At 36.6% G+C, this 18,840-nt stretch overlaps 1 protein-coding gene across 1 annotated transcript in view; it reads left to right on the top strand.

Annotated features, from left to right (window-relative positions):
• Positions 1 to 18,292, top strand: part of LOC149530658 (Polynucleotidyl transferase, ribonuclease H-like superfamily protein) — a 112,221-nt gene extending 93,929 nt beyond the window's left edge. Inside the window, exon 8 of the mRNA XM_089810318.1 lies at positions 17,780 to 18,292. Coding sequence (XP_089666444.1) covers positions 17,780 to 17,954 — 175 coding nt within the window. The 3' untranslated portion in view covers positions 17,955 to 18,292. The remainder of the gene's footprint in view (positions 1 to 17,779) is intronic.
• The last annotated feature ends 548 nt before the right edge of the window (positions 18,293 to 18,840 follow it).

Here is an 18,840-nt window from a genome sequence, read left to right as displayed (position 1 = left end):
ACACAGAACATAGACTTTATTCATATACGCAATATGCACTCCAAGTACAACGCTTACAATGATAATGATGATGATGATTCTTCAATAGTCCCTACAGACGATGTACATCTACTTTTCTGAAGGGGTGACTCAACTGTCACACACCCTTTTAGATACAATTCTACCCATCTGCTACAATATAAAATTTACCGAAAACATCATACCCCCCAAAAAAGTAAAGTCGTCTCTGGACGACAATTACAAAATGTTTGAGACAGATTAACAAAATGGAATACACTAACTGTGACTAACTATAATAGGATATATCTTTTCCGTCACATCACATTCACATTCCTCCTGTGCTTGCACCAAACTAGTCTCCAAAAACACGTTGTATCTGTAGCTTTTACTAACTCAATACTATCTCCCTTGCCAATCTAACCTTGATAGTCACCTGTACCGCCTTCTCTGCTTCCAACTCCTAGGTACGTTGAGCCAAGTGTCGCTCTACTACCTCCAACTGGGTGGTCAACTCCTCCCAAGCTCTCTATTCATCCACCAAGACAGCCTTACGTTCAACCAACACCTACTCTGAGTGCCTCAAAGAGTAGCACCCCTCTCTAAAGGCTTTCTCCAGTGCTCTCTCCACCTCTGGCATGCAGACACTATGCCTGCAATAGCTCCAGGTCTCATCAACTAGTCACACTTCCCAAGATTGATAACTGAATTGACCAGTGGTCTAGGGGGCAACGTCCCTTGTAGGGTCGAGGGGCAGCACCCCCGTGGGGTCCTCAGGCAGAGCCCTAGGTGCGCTCCCTCTGTTGGCACTATCAGTACGTCGCACAACACAACCCTCTTTCGCTAGGCCCTATGGTGATCCCCAAACCATATGGTGCTATGCTTGTTAACTATGTTGACGGTACGGTCGATTTTGTTGTTCGCCCACGTTGTCCGCACAACTGCTTCCTTTTCTCGGTCTGTACATCAACACAATGCTTTTATATTTTCCTTTGGATCATATGGTGTTTGGTGTCTTTTCTCTGCGCAAACCGTACAATAGCCCTTTCTTGCGGTCTTCTCCTGTCCGTATGGTCACTTGCTTTTGTGTGTTTGTACGGTTTCCTCCTATTGTTGTGTGGTGGCACTTTTTGATGCTTCCTTACGGTGTTGTCTTCGGTGTTGTCTACAATCCGTATGCGGTCTTCTAAAACTGGTTCCCCTCGCTTGTGTCCATGATTTTTTGTCCGTACAATGTACGGTAGTGTCTTCCCCTTGCCGTACAGTGCATGTTTTGTGTCTGCATGCAAGATCTGTACGGTACTGCCTAGTGGCTGTATGGTGTGCACTTCTGGTTGCTACGTAGTTCTTTTTGTCTCCTTCTGTTGATTGCACAATGTGTTTTCCTTGCTGCCGACACCTTTCTACTAAATCCGTCGTGCGGTGTAACCTTTTTTTCTGCTCGATTCATTCATCGTGTATCGTACAGTGGAATCTTTCCTTATGCTGAGTTCATACGGTATGTTCTTTCTCTTGTATTGGCGGTATGGTATGTTATTTCCTTCAACTTAAGCTATAACCGCTTTTCCTTCCTTTACTTCTCTGTATTCCTTCGGACATTCATTTTCCTCTCCTTTATTACCTTCGTCGACCCTAACATATTACAACTCGAAAAGAGCTCGTAGTCCTCCATTTGCCAATGGAGTAGGTCATTCACCGAGTCCAGCTCATCATCATTAGACCCTCCTTCCAATCTCAATATCCCCTCTTTATTAGGTTCCATTCTTTTTTCCCCTCATCTTTGTCTTTACCTTCGAAATCCGACGATGTTGCCTCCTCTCCTACCATCTGTGTGTAAGTTGATTACAAATCTCTGACATCCGCCTTCCATGGACAGGTTATTCCATTTCCAATCATGTTTCACCTTTGCTTGTACCAGCCAACCCCGTCCGAGAATGGCATCATACCCTTTTCAGTTTAACAGTATGACCACAAAATCCAATAAGAATGGCTGTGTCCCGATGGTATAGGTTGCGCCATTAGGGTCCCTAAGGGCTTGATCCCGTGCTGATTAACAGTGAGTAGTTGAAATGTAGGTGGCCACAACGTAGGTTGTCTGAACTTCTTCCATACATCCTCTGGTAATACATTCACTCCTGACCCTCCATCGACGATTGTGCCTGTGAGTATGGTTCCGAGGATACCTATCTCTACTACTACAGGATGTCTTCCCATAGTGAGTGCCAGTAGCATTGTGTCTATTGTAGTCATTCTGCTGCCATCTTTTCCTATCTCTTCCGTTGCTTTCGGGAGTGGTGTCATGTTCAGTATCGCAGTTCGTAGCTAAGGCATTGTAAGAAGAAGGTCATTTAGTTTCATAGGAACTTCCATTTGCATTACCTATCGTATAATATTTTTTTTGCTAGGTTCCTCTTCGAGGTGCCGACAGTGTCTTGTGTTTGTAATTTCTCGGCTTCCATTTGTTTTTCCAATTCCGCTTGTGGTTGTTGCAACCTTTTCTTTCCCTCGTTTGCATTTGGATACGTTGCCTTCTTTGCTTGCTCACGCATGATGGCTAATATCTCCTCCTCACATGTTTCAATACTTAACAAGTTCACCCATTGCTTAGGGCATTTCGAGTCCTTGTGGTCTCCCAGACCAAACCATTTGCACAACAATTGTGGTGTTTCCTTTGTGGTACAGTTTCTGGTGAAGTGTCTCTAGAGGTTGCATGCACAACATTGTATCATCGATTGTCCACTCGAGTTGTACTATATCCGACTTCGCTCTCTATTATTATTATTATTGTTACCGCCTCGCCCGTGTTGGTTATTGTTACGGTACCCTCCTAAGGTTGTGTCATTGTTCGTGTTCGTTCCTGCTCCTACGGTGGACGCTTCTTGCGTCAGTAATACTTGTTGATGTCCCTTTGTCTTCATACTTAACGAGCATTCCTTGGTGGAATGTCCCGTAATTTGGTAGATATCGCAAAATGTTTCGTCAGGCAAGAGCCCTTTGTGTGGCCTTCCTCCTTACAGTCTGTACACCACAGTTCCCCTCTCATTGAGTTAGGATTCTTTTTCAAATTTTTGAACTCCATCATCTGTAACATATCCTTCTGCAATAGTCGAACCTTCTTACTTGACTCTTTGTCGTTGTTGTTGCTTTCGGATGAAGAATTGTCTGAGTCCGACAATTTGTTTTTCTGCTTTTTGCTCATTGGCCCTTCCACAAACCACCTTTTCTTTAACTCGTCAGCTGGTTGGCTTTCCATTTTCCCCACCAGCTCCTTTAGCCTTCTTGCATATACACAGATTGTTTCGTTCTTTCCCTGTTTCGTACTGTATATTTGCGCTACTATTTTGTTATCATCCCTTAATAGTTGGAATTTGCTATGAATTCCTTTTTGACCTCTTTCCATGTAGTTAATTTTTGCTGTTTGGCATCCGAAAACCAATCAATCGCTACACCCCGTAGGGTCGCTGGAAACTGTCAGACCCAGTCATCTTGATTCGTTACACCGTTTGCCATCCAAATTGTTTCGCATGTCTTATAGTGTCTGATTGGATTGGTCATCCCATCACCATTGAACTTCGACAATTTTTCCTTCGGTCCTGCCATTGCTACTTTCTTCTAAATCTGTGGTGTTTGTTGCACACCCGCACTATTTTGAGTACCCGCGTTGTTTTGAGTACTCGCATTGTTCTGCACAACCGTGCTACTTCAGACAACCACCCTACTTTGGACAACCGCATTATTTGATGTGAAGAGATCATCTTCAAGCGAAGTTGTTTGATTCTCTACCTGAATCTGTTTGTCAGGTGTATCAGGAATGAAGAGTTCACTCTATGCTCGTGCTCCTTCAACACTTTGAGCTGTGCGAGTTACTTCTCTTCTGTTCAGATTCTCTATCCTCGGCGTGTACAGGTTTAGGAACTCCTCCCTTGTCTCTTCTACCAAATTTAATCTCTGTCGCATTTCCTCAATCAACTCCTCAACACTCCTTGGTCTACTAGGTGAATGCACTTCCTCAGTCAGTGCTTCTCCCCCTTGGTGCCCGTCGGTAAGTTGTTGAAACTTCTACTTTCGCTTCTCTTGTTGTGTTAGGATTAGTGCTTCTCATGATGTACATATGTCATCTTTATCTGTTACTTTATTCCTATTTTTATTAAGCTGATTCGACATTAATCTTCATAACACCTCTTGTATACCAGGTTCGACTGGCAAGGATGCCAAATGTTTACCATACAGGGTAAAAGGATACTTATCACATTCAATAGATTAAGATGTAACACAGAACACATACTTTATTCATATACGCAATATGCAGTCCACGTACAACGCTTACAATGATAATGTAAGCGATTACAATAACCCAACCTTGTTTCATAAAGGATCATAAAAGAGAAGGTAATGTAGGTTTTGATAAGTTCGACGACTAAGACAGCTTGAAAAGCTTGTTCATTTCAGCTCCACAGACCAACACTTATTGAAGATGCAATAAGGGACAGCAAAGACATCTTAAAAGAGCATGATTTTGATTTTCTGGATTGGAGGTCAAAATTAGAGCTTGCTAGTGCAAATCGGAGTTGCCATCATATTAAGGAGGTCCACTCCAAATTGGACAATAGAAGCCAAATCTAGACCCATTTAAAGTCCCAATACACGAGGCCCAAACCCACGAGGTTTAAACATGGGTGGGGACGACAACACCACTGCCACTTAACCAACATACTAAGTCATGAACCCTAACTATTAATATATATTAATAGTCAGCAATAATTTAAAATTTTAAACTACTTTATAATATTAATTGTAAACTATAGGGTTTTGTTGCTTCTTGGTTAAAGGGCCATTTATAATTGTGCGTAATAGTTATAATTTTAAAATTAAAATATAATATTAATTATATATTTGATCACATTAGAATCCACAAGGTGAGGTGTTTAGAGAGCTCAGGTCATATTGAAATCACAATCTATAGAAAATTCATTAGTTGCTTCTGCACTATCTCACACGTTCCCCACAATTTAGGATGATTGAGGCCCTTCCAAATTTGGTTGGTCACTATCATTTCTCTTCTTGCTCCTCCATTTAGGGTTTTCTAGAGAAAAAAAAGAAATCAAAAGGCACAAAATAGAAAATTGTTTCTACGACAATTTTACATTGACTCTGCTTCCGTCCTAGAATCAACCCTATCTCTAAGTGGTTCGTTAATTTTGTGAGTTTCTCCACGGTTTTCCAATGATTTACAATATTTTGACATTTTTAGGTATTTAAATATGATTTTAATGTGCTTCAAATGCAAAATAGTCATTGAAAATCTGGTCTACAATTTTTTTCGTGAATCGAGTTTATTTTAGGGAAAAAATTGACTAGTCGTAGAATTCAATATTAATTTGCTATAATCAAGTTTTTTCGAAAATTATTGCTTCTCTGATCTCATCCATGCTATGAGTTATTTGTGAGCAAGAATGTGTTCCTTGTAATGCTGCGTGTGGATTGGTCCACAATGCATTCGATCAATGTGAGGAAAAATTAAAGCTCGCTTGCATGAGAACAAGGAAGGTGGTGATGGTGTTGAGGATGATAGGCTACAACAAAGCGTCAAAATTAGTGCTAAGAAGGATCAAACCATTCACACAAGCTCATTTCAACTATAGGAAGACATGCACACGCAAGAATCAACTACTACACTTCCAAGTGGAGAACACACAAGCGTTCACAAGAGCCATAACATTGAATGAAATACTCAGCTGCATGGAGATGGGTATTCTACTAATGTTCTTTTGCATGAACCAACTTTGTATCTTATTGGTAAACCAATCAAATTATGATTTGGACAATGATGATGCTTAGTCAAGTACTAATATTGATCACCTTGTTTCATAAAGGATCATAAAAGAGAAGGTAATGTAGGTTTTGATAAGTTCGACGACTAAGACAGCTTGAAAAGCTTGTTCATTTCAGCTTCATAGACCAGCACTTATTGAAGATGCAATAAGGGACAACAAAGACATTTTAAAAGAGCATGATTTTGATTTTTTGGATTGGAGGTCAAAATTAGAGCTTGCTAGTGCAAATCAGAGTTGCCATCATATTAAGGAGGTCCACTCCAAATTGGACAATAGAGGCCAAATCTAGACCCATTTAAAGTTTGGAGGTGCAATAGCGACGATTCAAAAAAATAATTACAGAGGCAACTTTTAAACAACAATATCTTAATCATCTAGGCTCCTTTCTTTAAGCAATATTCTTTTTTGTTTTGGGGTAGAATTTCGTAATCTACATAGTGGTGAGGATGGTTTTGGATCTTTGTTGTTGATGTTTCTGAAAATCGCTAATCTCGTCTTTTGCAACTTCCAAGGCTTCGTTTGGGCTTATACAAACTCTTGTTCAGGTGCAAATTTTTGAAGTGCATAATTGTTTTTGTATTTTATAGTGGTGCTATTAGATTATGGTGATTGAGATAAGAAATTATACATTCAAAATTTGGCTTAGTTTTGCAATTGTAATGCATAGGCCTTAGTTTGGTCTTTTGCACAATGATCTATTATAGCGTGATTGTGGGTTGTAAACATTTGTTGATCTCAATTTGTAATGTGAGTAGTGTATCGTTGATGTAATCATGGGATATGGAATACATCCTACTGTAATAACTTCAGCTAAGCTTAATTATGAGGCATGGGCAAAATGAATCATCACATATTATAGACGGCTTAATCTCTTGCCTCATCTTTATGGTCTCATTACTAAGCCAAAGACACAGTGGAGAAAAATAGTTTGGGAAGATAAAAATGATCATATTAGAGGATTGATTCCTTTGAGTCTTGGTTTGGATTTTTGTCATGATTTGTACACCAAGATCGTAAGTATTCAATTCCCACACGTAGTATGGACAATTGTTTGATAGCATTTGGAGATCCATATGTTCATCCATATGAATCTTTGGGACATGTTGCGATTAGAGAAAAATTGGTAAAAAAACTTGCTTATTATTAACAGAGACCAAGAGGTCTATATATACAAATGAATGAAACGATGTTTCCTTAGGAAATGATCGTAAAGAATAGAAACTTTTTATTCTAGCTAAGAGAAAACTAACAATTATCTACAACTAACTTAAAATAGAAACATTTTATTCTAGAAACAAAAAACTAAATATTAGAAACATTCTAATATTTACAGAAGATTGCAATAGATAACCATTAGATACTGAACAAAGATAATAGAAACTATCTATTATTGTAATATCCTCCCTTAATGATTAATCTATCCAGAGCACAAAGCTGTCAAAAAGCGTAAAAGGCAGATTTGTCTTCTAAAGGTGCTTTGCATTGTTCGCTGTGGGCTATGAACTAGATTGCTTAGATAGGGCAGCTAAGTGCTTCCGACATTCAACCTTCATGTGGCCAAACTTGTGGCAATAGTTGCATTGAATGTTTTTCTTCCAGAAGCCTTTTGAATCTGGAGCAAAGGATGTTTGTTGAAAAGATTGCTGAAATTGACCTTTGTCCTTTTGAAAGGATTTGGCGGCAAAGACTTTCTCTGTGGAGGTGCAGCTGGAATTGCTACCGAACTATTGTTTCCATCAATCTTGTTGAAGAAGTGTGCAGAGATCGGTGAACTTCAGATCAACACTAGAAGACGAGATGTTGAGTGTCTCGATAAAATGTTCGTAGGACTTTGATAAACTTCCGAGAGTGATAACCACAATGTCCTCTTCCTCCATCTTGTGACCAATGGCAAGCAACTGATCACGACTTTCTTGAATCCTATTCAAGTGAGCCTGGAGCAAGGTTCGCTCATCTATGATAATAGAAAATAGAGTGTTCTTTAAGAAGAAAGCTCGTCTTTTGTCAGAAATCTCATGAAGTGCTTTGAGATGTGCTCATATCTCGGCAGCTGTCTTGCTGGATGGAATTTGAGAGCGTTGATCATCAGCCACAAGTAATTTGAGAAGCATTACCGCCTCTTGATTATTCAGATCCCATGAATTCTGACCAGTATCAGGGGCAGTCGGACGATGTGTAACACCTAGAGCAATCTGATCAGTATTCTGATATCAAAAGAAATCCTATGATTTGTTGCTTCCAAGTGCCATAATTTCAACCATTGAATCTTGAATTGCTTTCTAACAGAATATTGGCCAATGATGCCATAGTACGTTTTTCAATGAAAAAGCATGAAAATTTGTGAAGGCATGTTCTTTGAGGCAAAAAACGAAAGACCCAAAAAATTTGAAGTGTGACCTAAAAGAGAGCTCGAAAAATCCAAAAATAATATGTTGTCAGTTTTTGGATCAATTGGCATGAAAATCAAGGCACGAAAATTGAGGCACCAAGAAAAAACGGATGACAACCTAGTTGTGTTCTTGACAAACCCACTAAGAATTTGTATAAAAAAAAAAATTTGAGGTAAAAAACTAGGGTTTCAAGCAAAAAGGCAGGTTGACAACCATGGAGGTTGAATATGCAAAAAAAATGACGGATCTGGACAGAAATGGGTTGCAGAACCAAACCAGAAGTCGGCGGATTCCAATCTCTCAGAACAGAAACCCTAGTCGGATTATAGAGAGAGTTTGAAGCAAATATGCGTGTAAATAATTTCAAAAATAAAAGGTAGATAATTTCAACCAAGAAATTATAATTATTTTCGAAAAAATTTAGAGTATTGGTTTGGATACCATATTATGAAGTAATTGGTAAAATACTTGCTTATTATTAACAGAGACCAAGAGGTCTATATATACAAATGAATGGAACGATGTTTTCTTAGGAGACGATCGTAAAGAATAGAAACTTTCTATTCTAGCTAAGAGAAAACTAACAGTTATCTATAGCTAACTAAAGAATAGAAACGAAACAAAAAACTAAATATTAGAAAAAATAGAGAACCATTAGATTCTAAACAAATATAATAGACACTATCTATTATTGTAATACCTTGGATATCTGAACCTCTAACTGCTCCTAGTGAAGCTCAAGTTCTGACCTCTTCTCGTTTTGTCCAAGGATGCCTCTAATGGATTTTCAGACTCCCTCTTTGTACCAAGTGAAGTGATCAACCTTGTAACTAAATTGACTTGTCAACCACCTACACTGATCTGTCATTGAATTTGCAGCATACAGATATAGACGCATTGATCAATATTTGTCTAATGGAAGCAATAGAATGAAGACAGAGAAAAATGTGTGAATGATAGACAACTGTCAAACTCATTCCCAAAGTCTAAAGTTTGAAAAATAAAACCAATCCTTAATGAACTTTACACTCTGAGCAATTACCACAGGCTTCTCATAGTCCAAAGTTGTTATTACTTTCAGGCCTAGAAGCTTTTGTAGCTTACATCCACAATACACAATCTCACAGACAATCTCTAGAGTAAAGGGAACTGCACCATGTCCCAGAGATTCACGTTGTCTAATAGCTTATTTTTCTACAAATGACAATCAATATTTTCAAATCATTGCAGCTCATGATGCCTGGAATGGGTAGCTACAATGAGCCCTCATAACCACACCTCACAGTAACTCAATATTTAATATTGCAGGTTCACATATGATTTAACCATCATATAATTATCTTTAGCAACAATCTACAATGAACTGCAAAACCTCAAGAGCATATGAAATTGTTGAGTTGAATTTGCCAATCTCTGCCAACGATGGAAGACGCAATCACTAGGCTGAGTTCTCCTAGTCAGCGCACAATGTAGATTCCCTCAGATCTCTGATAGATATCCTTCACATCAAAAACATCTTCAATCTTTGAACTCTTCCATCCAAAATATTGCTCGTCATAATTTATGCTCAAGTTGTTCACCAATACAATACTTAATGTGATTATAGATTCCTGCCACATATTATATGTGCACCCAAACTAAAACTACAACCACCCATGTGAAACTTGATGAATTAGAAAGACTCTCAACATAGGTTAAATTGCTCCCATCTAACATTCCTTTTGCCTATGTATTATCTTTGTTCCAGTATGTTTTAGCCATGTAAATATTTTCCTAACACGGTGACTTCAACCCATATTTGCTGATATCTTCTGAAATAAAGTGTTCTTATTGGTGTCCACTGGCTTACACACCCCTCTCTGTGGCTAAGTCCAAGCATCAATGGCCCCCTACCTTGACACACGTAGAGAGCTTGGCTGTCCGTTGTAACACATCATATGATCGACAATAAGCAGGCTGTGGTCATTGCACATGGCAAAGCTTAACACAAAATGTGGAAGCCAACATAACAAGTCGCAGTGGGGGTTTTGTTCCAATGACACAGACGCACAATACTTCTGCACTCTATCTCATTCGCACTTTCGAAATTATCAAACATTACCAGCCCAATGAAATTCACATTCACTGCAATTTTTTTATATATGGAACCTTATGGCCAACCAAAATATATTCTCACAAGCTTAATAATAATCACCAGTCATTTGGCCAACAACTCAATGATATAATATTCACGGCAATCACAAGTATCTTCGGCTATAACTTGGGATTTCAATGTTTCATCAACGTGGAACAACGACAAAATATTCTGAATTATTTTGATGGATTCCCAGGCCTGATTATTTTTCCTAGGCTTTGCTCCAATACCATGTTGAATTTACAATGCTCGATTAACCACGGGCAATCTCATTGCCCTCCCAACCATAGATGAACACAATCATCTCCCCTGAGCATTTTGGTAAATTGATCTGAATAATATTATCCGCTTTTTATCTATATGAATGAGATCAGATATCTCATTATATATATGCAAGAGGCCCTTTCACCAAGGGACACCACTCATATATTAATATAGTTGTATATTAAAATAATTATATTAACATATATAACAATATCAATATATTATGAATAACTATATTTATCAATATTATTATGATTATCACAATTATTATATTATTAATTTAATACAATAATTATACAATATAATTATATTATCACATAATATAATTATGTTATCTCATGGTTAATAATATAAATATAATCACAACCTTTATAGTATCTATGTTGGCCTGTAGATTTTGAGCAGAACTATAATAAATTCAACACCCTAAACCTACAAAATTCTAGATTTTTGTTTTCTATCAGCAACACTTTAGTGGGACTGTTGTCAACCTTGAGGGTAATAAATTTATTTCCCAATTGATTTCTCATGCCTTTCCTCAAATGAAACCTTCATCCCTTTAAATTTTGAATATAAGGGAGAGAGTTCACTTTCTTCATCATGATTGCCCCTCTACAACGATCACAAGCTTTTACAATTACCACCTCTAGAAAGAGTCACAACCCTTCATCATTTCTACCCCTTGGGAGAGTCACAACCTTTCATAAGTACAACCCTTTATAACTTTTGCCTTTTGAAGGAGTCTCTTCCTTATTTTCATCTCTATTAATTCTTTCTTGATTCACCTCTTTCCTTTTCTCTTCTTCCCTTCCTCTTTTCAAACAAATTTCTCTAATCGCTTTTATATCCCATGTTTGATGGAGTCACAAGTTCTTATTTCATGCCTTTTGACCATTCACTGAACTTAACATAAATATAATTATATCATATATTAATTTAATTAATTTCCTTTTTTAATTTAAATTTTATTCATTTAAATTTAATTTTTTAGTCTTATCTATTATTATATCCCATTAAAAAAGGGAACATTTCAAATCATAAAGTATTTATCTGGCCATCGACGACCACATAGTTATTTAGTGTTTTCTCTTGATGTGTGGATATGTAAAACATTCTCTGATCCATGCAATATTATCTTGAAAAATGTATGTAGGCAAAATCAGCCACCTATAAAGTATAGCTTCCTCAGTATCATGCAACATTTGTTAACCCACTTGTGCGCTTATTCTAGTTGGACATTTCCATGACAAAGCAATTGGACAACTATACCTACAACTTGAGTTTATGACAATTTTACATTTCCATTTCTCTAAATACAAAACACAATTGCAAGGAATGACTCAAACCAACCTCCGTACTATGCTTTCAGCTATAATTTTCATTCTTTGACAATTCATGGACATTGTTATGGTGTGGTCTTTGAGTAATTGAAAAATTAAAAAATATAAGTTATAACGTGTGGTATATTTTTTCCCATTTCAAATAAAATGATCAAGACTTGAAGTTTTACCTGAAATAGAACTTTTGGGAAGTAAAACAACTAGATATACATATGTAATATGGTAGTTACATCCTTGGATCTGTTAAAGCTTTGCCCAGGAAAAAATTTAAACAACAATAAAAAGTAGAATAAAATTGCACAAAAGATACAAGAGATTATCTTGAGAAAACCCTTCAACTTGAAGGGGAAAACCTAGACGCACCAGAAAAATATCTCTTTTATTGATAATAATTATTCAAGTACAATGCTTCCACGTGATGCCATATCACATTACACTAACCAACCACATATAAATGCAATGAAAGACTCTTCATATTACACCCAAAGGTCTCTTCAATATCCAAATACAAACCTCTTCATGTTTCAAAATACACGACTCTTTCCATGATGATGACACATGTCTTTTCATATAATATTATTTCAAATACTATCATAAATATCTTTTCCAGCTGTTTGACACAATATAAATGTATTTTCTCAATAGAAAAATCAGAGATAAAGATCTCTATCGCAGCTGCAATCTTCAACTCTCCCTATTAGCAAGAGAGATTTTTAGTATGGCAGGCACACATAGCTGCAACTAAAGATGTCAATGATAAATTCTCATCATATAGATTGTTATTAAAACATGTTATCTCAGCATAACATAAAGCACATAAAATTTAAGTCATGGAGTCACGCACGACTTCCACCATGCCTTCTCGCAGAGTGTTTTCCACCATACCTACTCGCAGAAGGTGGAACAGGGGCTTTTACCTCAGACTTCTCCTAGAGAAGAATGCATTTCCACCATGCTTACTCATAGAGGGTTGAACGAGGGCTTTCACCTCAGACTTCTCCCAGAGAAGAATGCATTTCCACCATGCCTACTTGCAGAGGATGGATCCACCATACCTACTCGCAGAGGGTGGAATGAGGGATTTCACCTTGAACTTTTCCATTACAGAGAAGAACTCATGAACACCATGAATAAGAATGGCTGAGATTCCCTCTCAACAGAGACTCCTCAGCAAATCATCCCATTAAAACAACTGATTTCAATTTGACCAAATAGTGAGCTGTAGCAGTTGTACTGCTATGTATGCTTGCAAAGAATTAGACACCTCCTCTGTCACGTAACCTCCCTCTGAAGCTAACAGTACTTCCTCTGAATATCATTTTGTGTATCATCAATTCAGTCTCATGACTGTAAGCAATTATTCCTATGTTCATGACTTTTGCATATAATCTCTCATAATCTTATTCTTCTTGATGCATCCTGTACCCAAGAAAAAATGTTAATAACTTATCAAAACAAATCAATGCTATACATAGTTCCCTGTAATATAACAAAAAATCAAGATCTATACTCATAGGTATAATCATAGGGTACTTATTTCTTTGTAGTCTAATCTTAGTATGCACACACAAAAAAGATTAATACACAGCATAATAAAATTTATCTGATCAAATATTGATGCTTAATTGTACATAGAGAATTAAACTCCCTTCCATGGGTTACAGCTCTATATTCTGCAAATGATGACAAGCATCCCAGCCAGTCTGGTATGCAATATATGGTGTGTGATCTGTCGCTCCCAGTCAGAGTTGATTGCATAGGCTGGGTTGGACAAAACCAGAATATATTTTGCACAAAAGTTTCAATAATGAAATGCTAGTTATCATATTCAGCCTTCATAAAACAAGCCTAGTAAAGCTTTCTTGATTAGCACTTTACTTTCCTCTGTGACAGAGTCCGGAGATGGTTTCTAACAGGATGCAAATCCTTATATGTGGTTCAACTAGTTCTCGCCATTCACTTAACTTATTCATCACCTCATTCAAAGCAAAGGAAAACACTGAATTTCTGATACAATAGATGCTTGATTATTACATGCACATTCCAAACTGAACTATATATATATATATATATATATATATATATATATATATATATCACACTATTAAAGAGCCGAGTATATCGTTGTCACGATGCTCAAACAAGTAACCAGAAAACAAGAAAAGACCTGAAAAGTCACTGTCAAGGGGAGCTGTTTGAATGAGTGAGAAACAGACAACTGAAACCGTTGACCACGAATGATAATATGCTTGTAGTTGGATTGATAAAAAATGCAAAGTGGCCAGTTTTGCATAGCAGCACAAATTCGGTTCAAATCAGGAGGCCATGCTGGTCCAAAGGCATTATTCCCACTAAATAGTTTAATGTCAAATCGGAATGTTAAAAACAGCAGACACTGCTTCTGGGGCCATGGATGAACTTGACCAGATGCATGAACATGAACAGGGCACGAACACACTTGCCCAATACTCCCACCAACAGACAAATGATCAATTTATCTCAAACCAACTTGCAATTTGTTTTACGTAACTTCTCGATCTATTTAAAATCGCTTGAAGATGACAAGAGAAGAGGAAGCAAAAGCAAGACAAAAAATAAACGACCAAAATAAATGAAGGCAATCTGATGAACTCACTGATCTAGGCCAGCACACGATAACATACATATATTAGATCTGCAGAGGTAAAACAATAGAATATTTTGGCAACATAATATATTATATAGTCTTTTTTTAATAAAATAAACAAGTAGAAATCTATTAACAGACCCTGAAAAAAAAACAGTTTTCTGGAAGGAAGAAAAAAAATGCCATTCGCACGAGTCAAGTTTTGCCAACCTAATACCTGAGAGATATAAATCTGAGGGACCCAAAACAATTCTGCAATTTAATAAAGAATACATCGCTCAGATCAAAAGTCCGTTAGGTTAATGATACAGGAATATTCGAACAACTAAATACAGAACCCTGGAAACGCTCAAATAACCAAAATCTGATAAAAATCAACTAAACCCAATTAATCGGACAAAGAGAGTCAACGGCCTTTCTTAGATCAAAACTCAAAAGAATCGAAACTCAAGGATTATTAAAATGATCCTACCATGTTCAGGTTTCTAAAGAAGATGATTAATGACAAATTAAATATCAAACGAGCAGGTGTGCTTACAGAGTAAGCAAGAGAAGAAATGCAATGCAAAAAGATTTCGCTAAGAGCAAAGATCGAACTATACAAAAGAAACTTCCTAAATGGCTGTTATTTAACCTGGCTCTGATACCATATTAAAGTTTTGCCCAAGAAATAATGATAAACAACAACAAAAAGTAGAATAAAATTGCACAAAAGATACAAGAGATTATCCTAGGAAAACGCTTCAACTTGAAGGGAAAAACCCAGCCACACCAGAAAAATATCTCTTTTATTCATAATAATTATTCAAGTACAATACTTTCCACATGATGCTGTATCACATTACACTAACCAACCAAATATATAAATGCAATTAGAGATCCTTAATATTACACCCTAAAGTCTCTTCAATTTCCAAATACAAGACTCTTCATGTTTTGAAACACATGACTCTTCGCATGAAATGCCTTTTCATATAATAATATCTCAAATATTATCATAAATAATTCTCCAGCTGTTGATATAACATAGAGGTATTTTCTCAATAGCAAAATCAGAGATAAAAATCACTATTGCAGCTACAATCTTCAACAGGATCTCAATATAAAAGTCTAATCTGGCAATGTCATTTCTGGTATCTATTAAATAGGTATAAGAAATTTTTTTTAGTATAAATTTTTATTTGTATTGCAAACCAATATCAAATAGTTTCTTATTCATAACACCATTTGTAAAACTCTAGCTCCTGAAAGTGAAAAGGTCCAAGTTACACAGAAAAAGTCCTTAAAACATAACATTCGTTAAATAAACTTTTTAAGTTTTTAAAGGAATTTGTATGCTCATGGTTTGACCCAACATTATAGGTCTATTTAGATACTAGTGTGATACAAACAGTTTTCTTAAAAAATGTCATAAAAATTTTAGTGCATAGAAAAATTTGCAAAATGTTTGCAACAAAATGGATATATTGATTACAGGTATCATGCTGAAGCACACTGCTTCAAATGGATGCTAAATTTAGATGAAGATTGTAGATATAATCTGAGTCTTCCCAAATGGATCCAGAAGTTAGCCTGGGAAACTGACATGAAGACTACAGGGCAAGAAATTGAATCTACAATTCGGTCATTGAACTGGTGTCTAAGACGAAGCACATATTGCAAAGCAATAGCATGGGGATCTTGTTTGTCATCTCAAGCACCTTAGCTCATGGCAGGATGAGTCATCGTTAGCCATCATTTGCTTTATATTTTTCATGTGCAAGAGTTGATAATGGAGTTTTACTAACTTGAGTTGTAGAGAACTTATCTGAGTGTAGAGACATCTTTGGTGACCCTTGCCTCCATCAGTGTCTTTCTGTCCAAATCCGGTACTACTTCATAGTTTATACTCTGCCAATAGAGTATAAAGTTTGGATAGAATTTCCTGTCAGTTGTCAGACATTTAGCCCAAATTATGGATTTAGTGCAAAAAGAGTTACTTCTCAAGCATATTTCTGTTTATTACTGTAATGACCCGAACCAGCACTATAATGTTTGAACCAGATTTTTGTGTTTTCCCCTTAATGCTAACCCCAGAATATAAACCCTCTAATCAAATAACCAACAAAAGTGAATCAACAGTTGATAACCCGGAAAGATATTTCTTCAACTCTTAAATATAATATTCAGAAATACATACTCACGAAGAAGAAACACAAACAACAAATAAAGGCTAGAACTTACTCCAATCACTCTGTCTTCTTCAAAATGGTAATAAAGGTGTGAGCATATGAAAATGCGGTACAAATCAAAGTACTAAACTAGTAACTTTCCACAATTTGGAAGTATGTTGTTGCATTAGATATCAGCAATACTATAACCAGCAACTTCTAGATAACTCCTAAAACGTTATTGTATTATACAACAGCAATACAATAACTAATAAACTATAAATCCAATCTTAAACATAGTTCTACAGTCAGATTGGAAACTTAAGAGAAGAACCTGTAAGCACAACCGAGACACCTGAATTGATATCTCCACTGGCAATGGGTTTGCGTCCACTGCTTGCTTGCATGAAGAGCTACGTCCTCACATGGGCTGAAAGCTGAAGCTTTTTGAATGACTCTCACAAGAGAGAACTGAAAATCTGAATAGTAAATCAAGCATGCCAAAAGTATGAGTCTCATCCCTTTTATCTTCACAACGGTGACTCTTCAACTTCTCCCTGATAGATCGTCTTATTCCTTGTCGTCCTCTTGTGACCACATGAGATATTAATTTGTCCTTTAATAATAGATCTCTAGGTAACATAGTCAAATTTAATATTGAAAATTCGTTCCTTCTTAATAATTCTAATGTCCCCAAAGAAGGGACATTACAATTACACAAGGGTTAAAGTTTTCTGATATAATGGCTATGGGTGTCTTATCCCAAAACATGATTCAAACAAGAATTAAAGGAACTTTGTTGTCCGTAAGGGTTTTAACCATCATTGAACTCTGGATATCCAGAAATATTTTATCAAATTTGAGGACATAATAAAAAATTGCTTTTCAAGATGCATTGGTTAATTGTTTTTGAGCTTTAAGATGCTTTTTAACAAATTTCTTTTAAAGGATGCAAATCTTGTGTGTACATATGGCTAATTACTCAGTTGCAGACAGTCTCTGCTCATTTTGCTTCTGATCCCTCTTGATTTGAATTATGAGCAGGGAAGCAGATGAAGAAGACAAAGATGGAGGGAGCAATAAAGGGGACACGAAAAAGCAACAAAAGTTAAACTTCCTTTCTCTAAAACGAAAATCAGAAGATCTGGAATCCAGTGGTAAAGGCCGTTTCAAATTTTTCTCTTCCAGGAAACTTCAGCTTGTTAATGGTCGCCTTTAGACTATTTTGGTGGTCACCCATATGGTAGTACTGTTTTTGACAACATTGTTTTGGTCAATAGAAGTCATCCTTGCTAAATGTGGATGTTCCAATTTCCTAGAAAAGTTTTTCTTTTTTCTGTTGGCCCATGTTTTCAAGGCAGCAGAGGAACCTTAGCGTTTTATATTTGAAAGAATTGGAGCTGTATAATGTTATATAGAAAATCAAGAGGACAACTGGCAAATTAATTGTTGTTATTTGATCAGTCTTAACAGTTAACGGACCAAAACAAGAATCACTGGTTATGTTATTCATCAAAAATTTGCATTGAAGTATTGATCTCTATTATTATTCCAAAATTCAATATAGAGATAAAGCAATCTTAACAGTCCACTATAGATCAAATTGAATGATTTGAGAGGAATGATTGCCTTGGGAAAAAAGCCCTTTTGGCTTATATAAGTTGATTAGTTTATGTTGTATGATCAAGTATAAGGGGAAAGGCTACCCAAGAGAACATATAAGAGAGTTCTACGCAGCTTTCTTAGAGGGGCACACAATGCCACATACCTTTTGCATCTCTCTTTCCACATAGTCAAGGTGAACAAGCTATCAAATGGTTCAACTAGCTGCTACGTGGCATCTAGACTTTCCATGAGCTACTGGAGAAGTTTATTGCACACTTCCATAATATTGAACATATAATATCAATGACCGATCTCTACAATACCAAACAAAAGAAATATGGCTAGCAAATGTCCTTGTCATGTATACTTGGAAGACAATGTTTCCAAATCTTCATACAAAATCTCAACCAAGAGGTGATGTTTCACCTCCAAGTCCAGTGCCCAAGTACGTTTGAAAAAGTCATTGAAAAGGGTGTTTCCATCCAAAAGGCTCTTATAGC

Source organism: Cupressus sempervirens, chromosome 11, assembly GCF_028749045.1.
Source record: "Cupressus sempervirens isolate cs-2001-9-10 chromosome 11, ASM2874904v1, whole genome shotgun sequence".
Classification (NCBI taxonomy): Eukaryota; Viridiplantae; Streptophyta; class Pinopsida; order Cupressales; family Cupressaceae; genus Cupressus; species Cupressus sempervirens.
The sequence above is the reverse complement of the archived record's forward strand: the minus strand, read 5'-3'. Positions and strand labels throughout refer to the sequence as shown.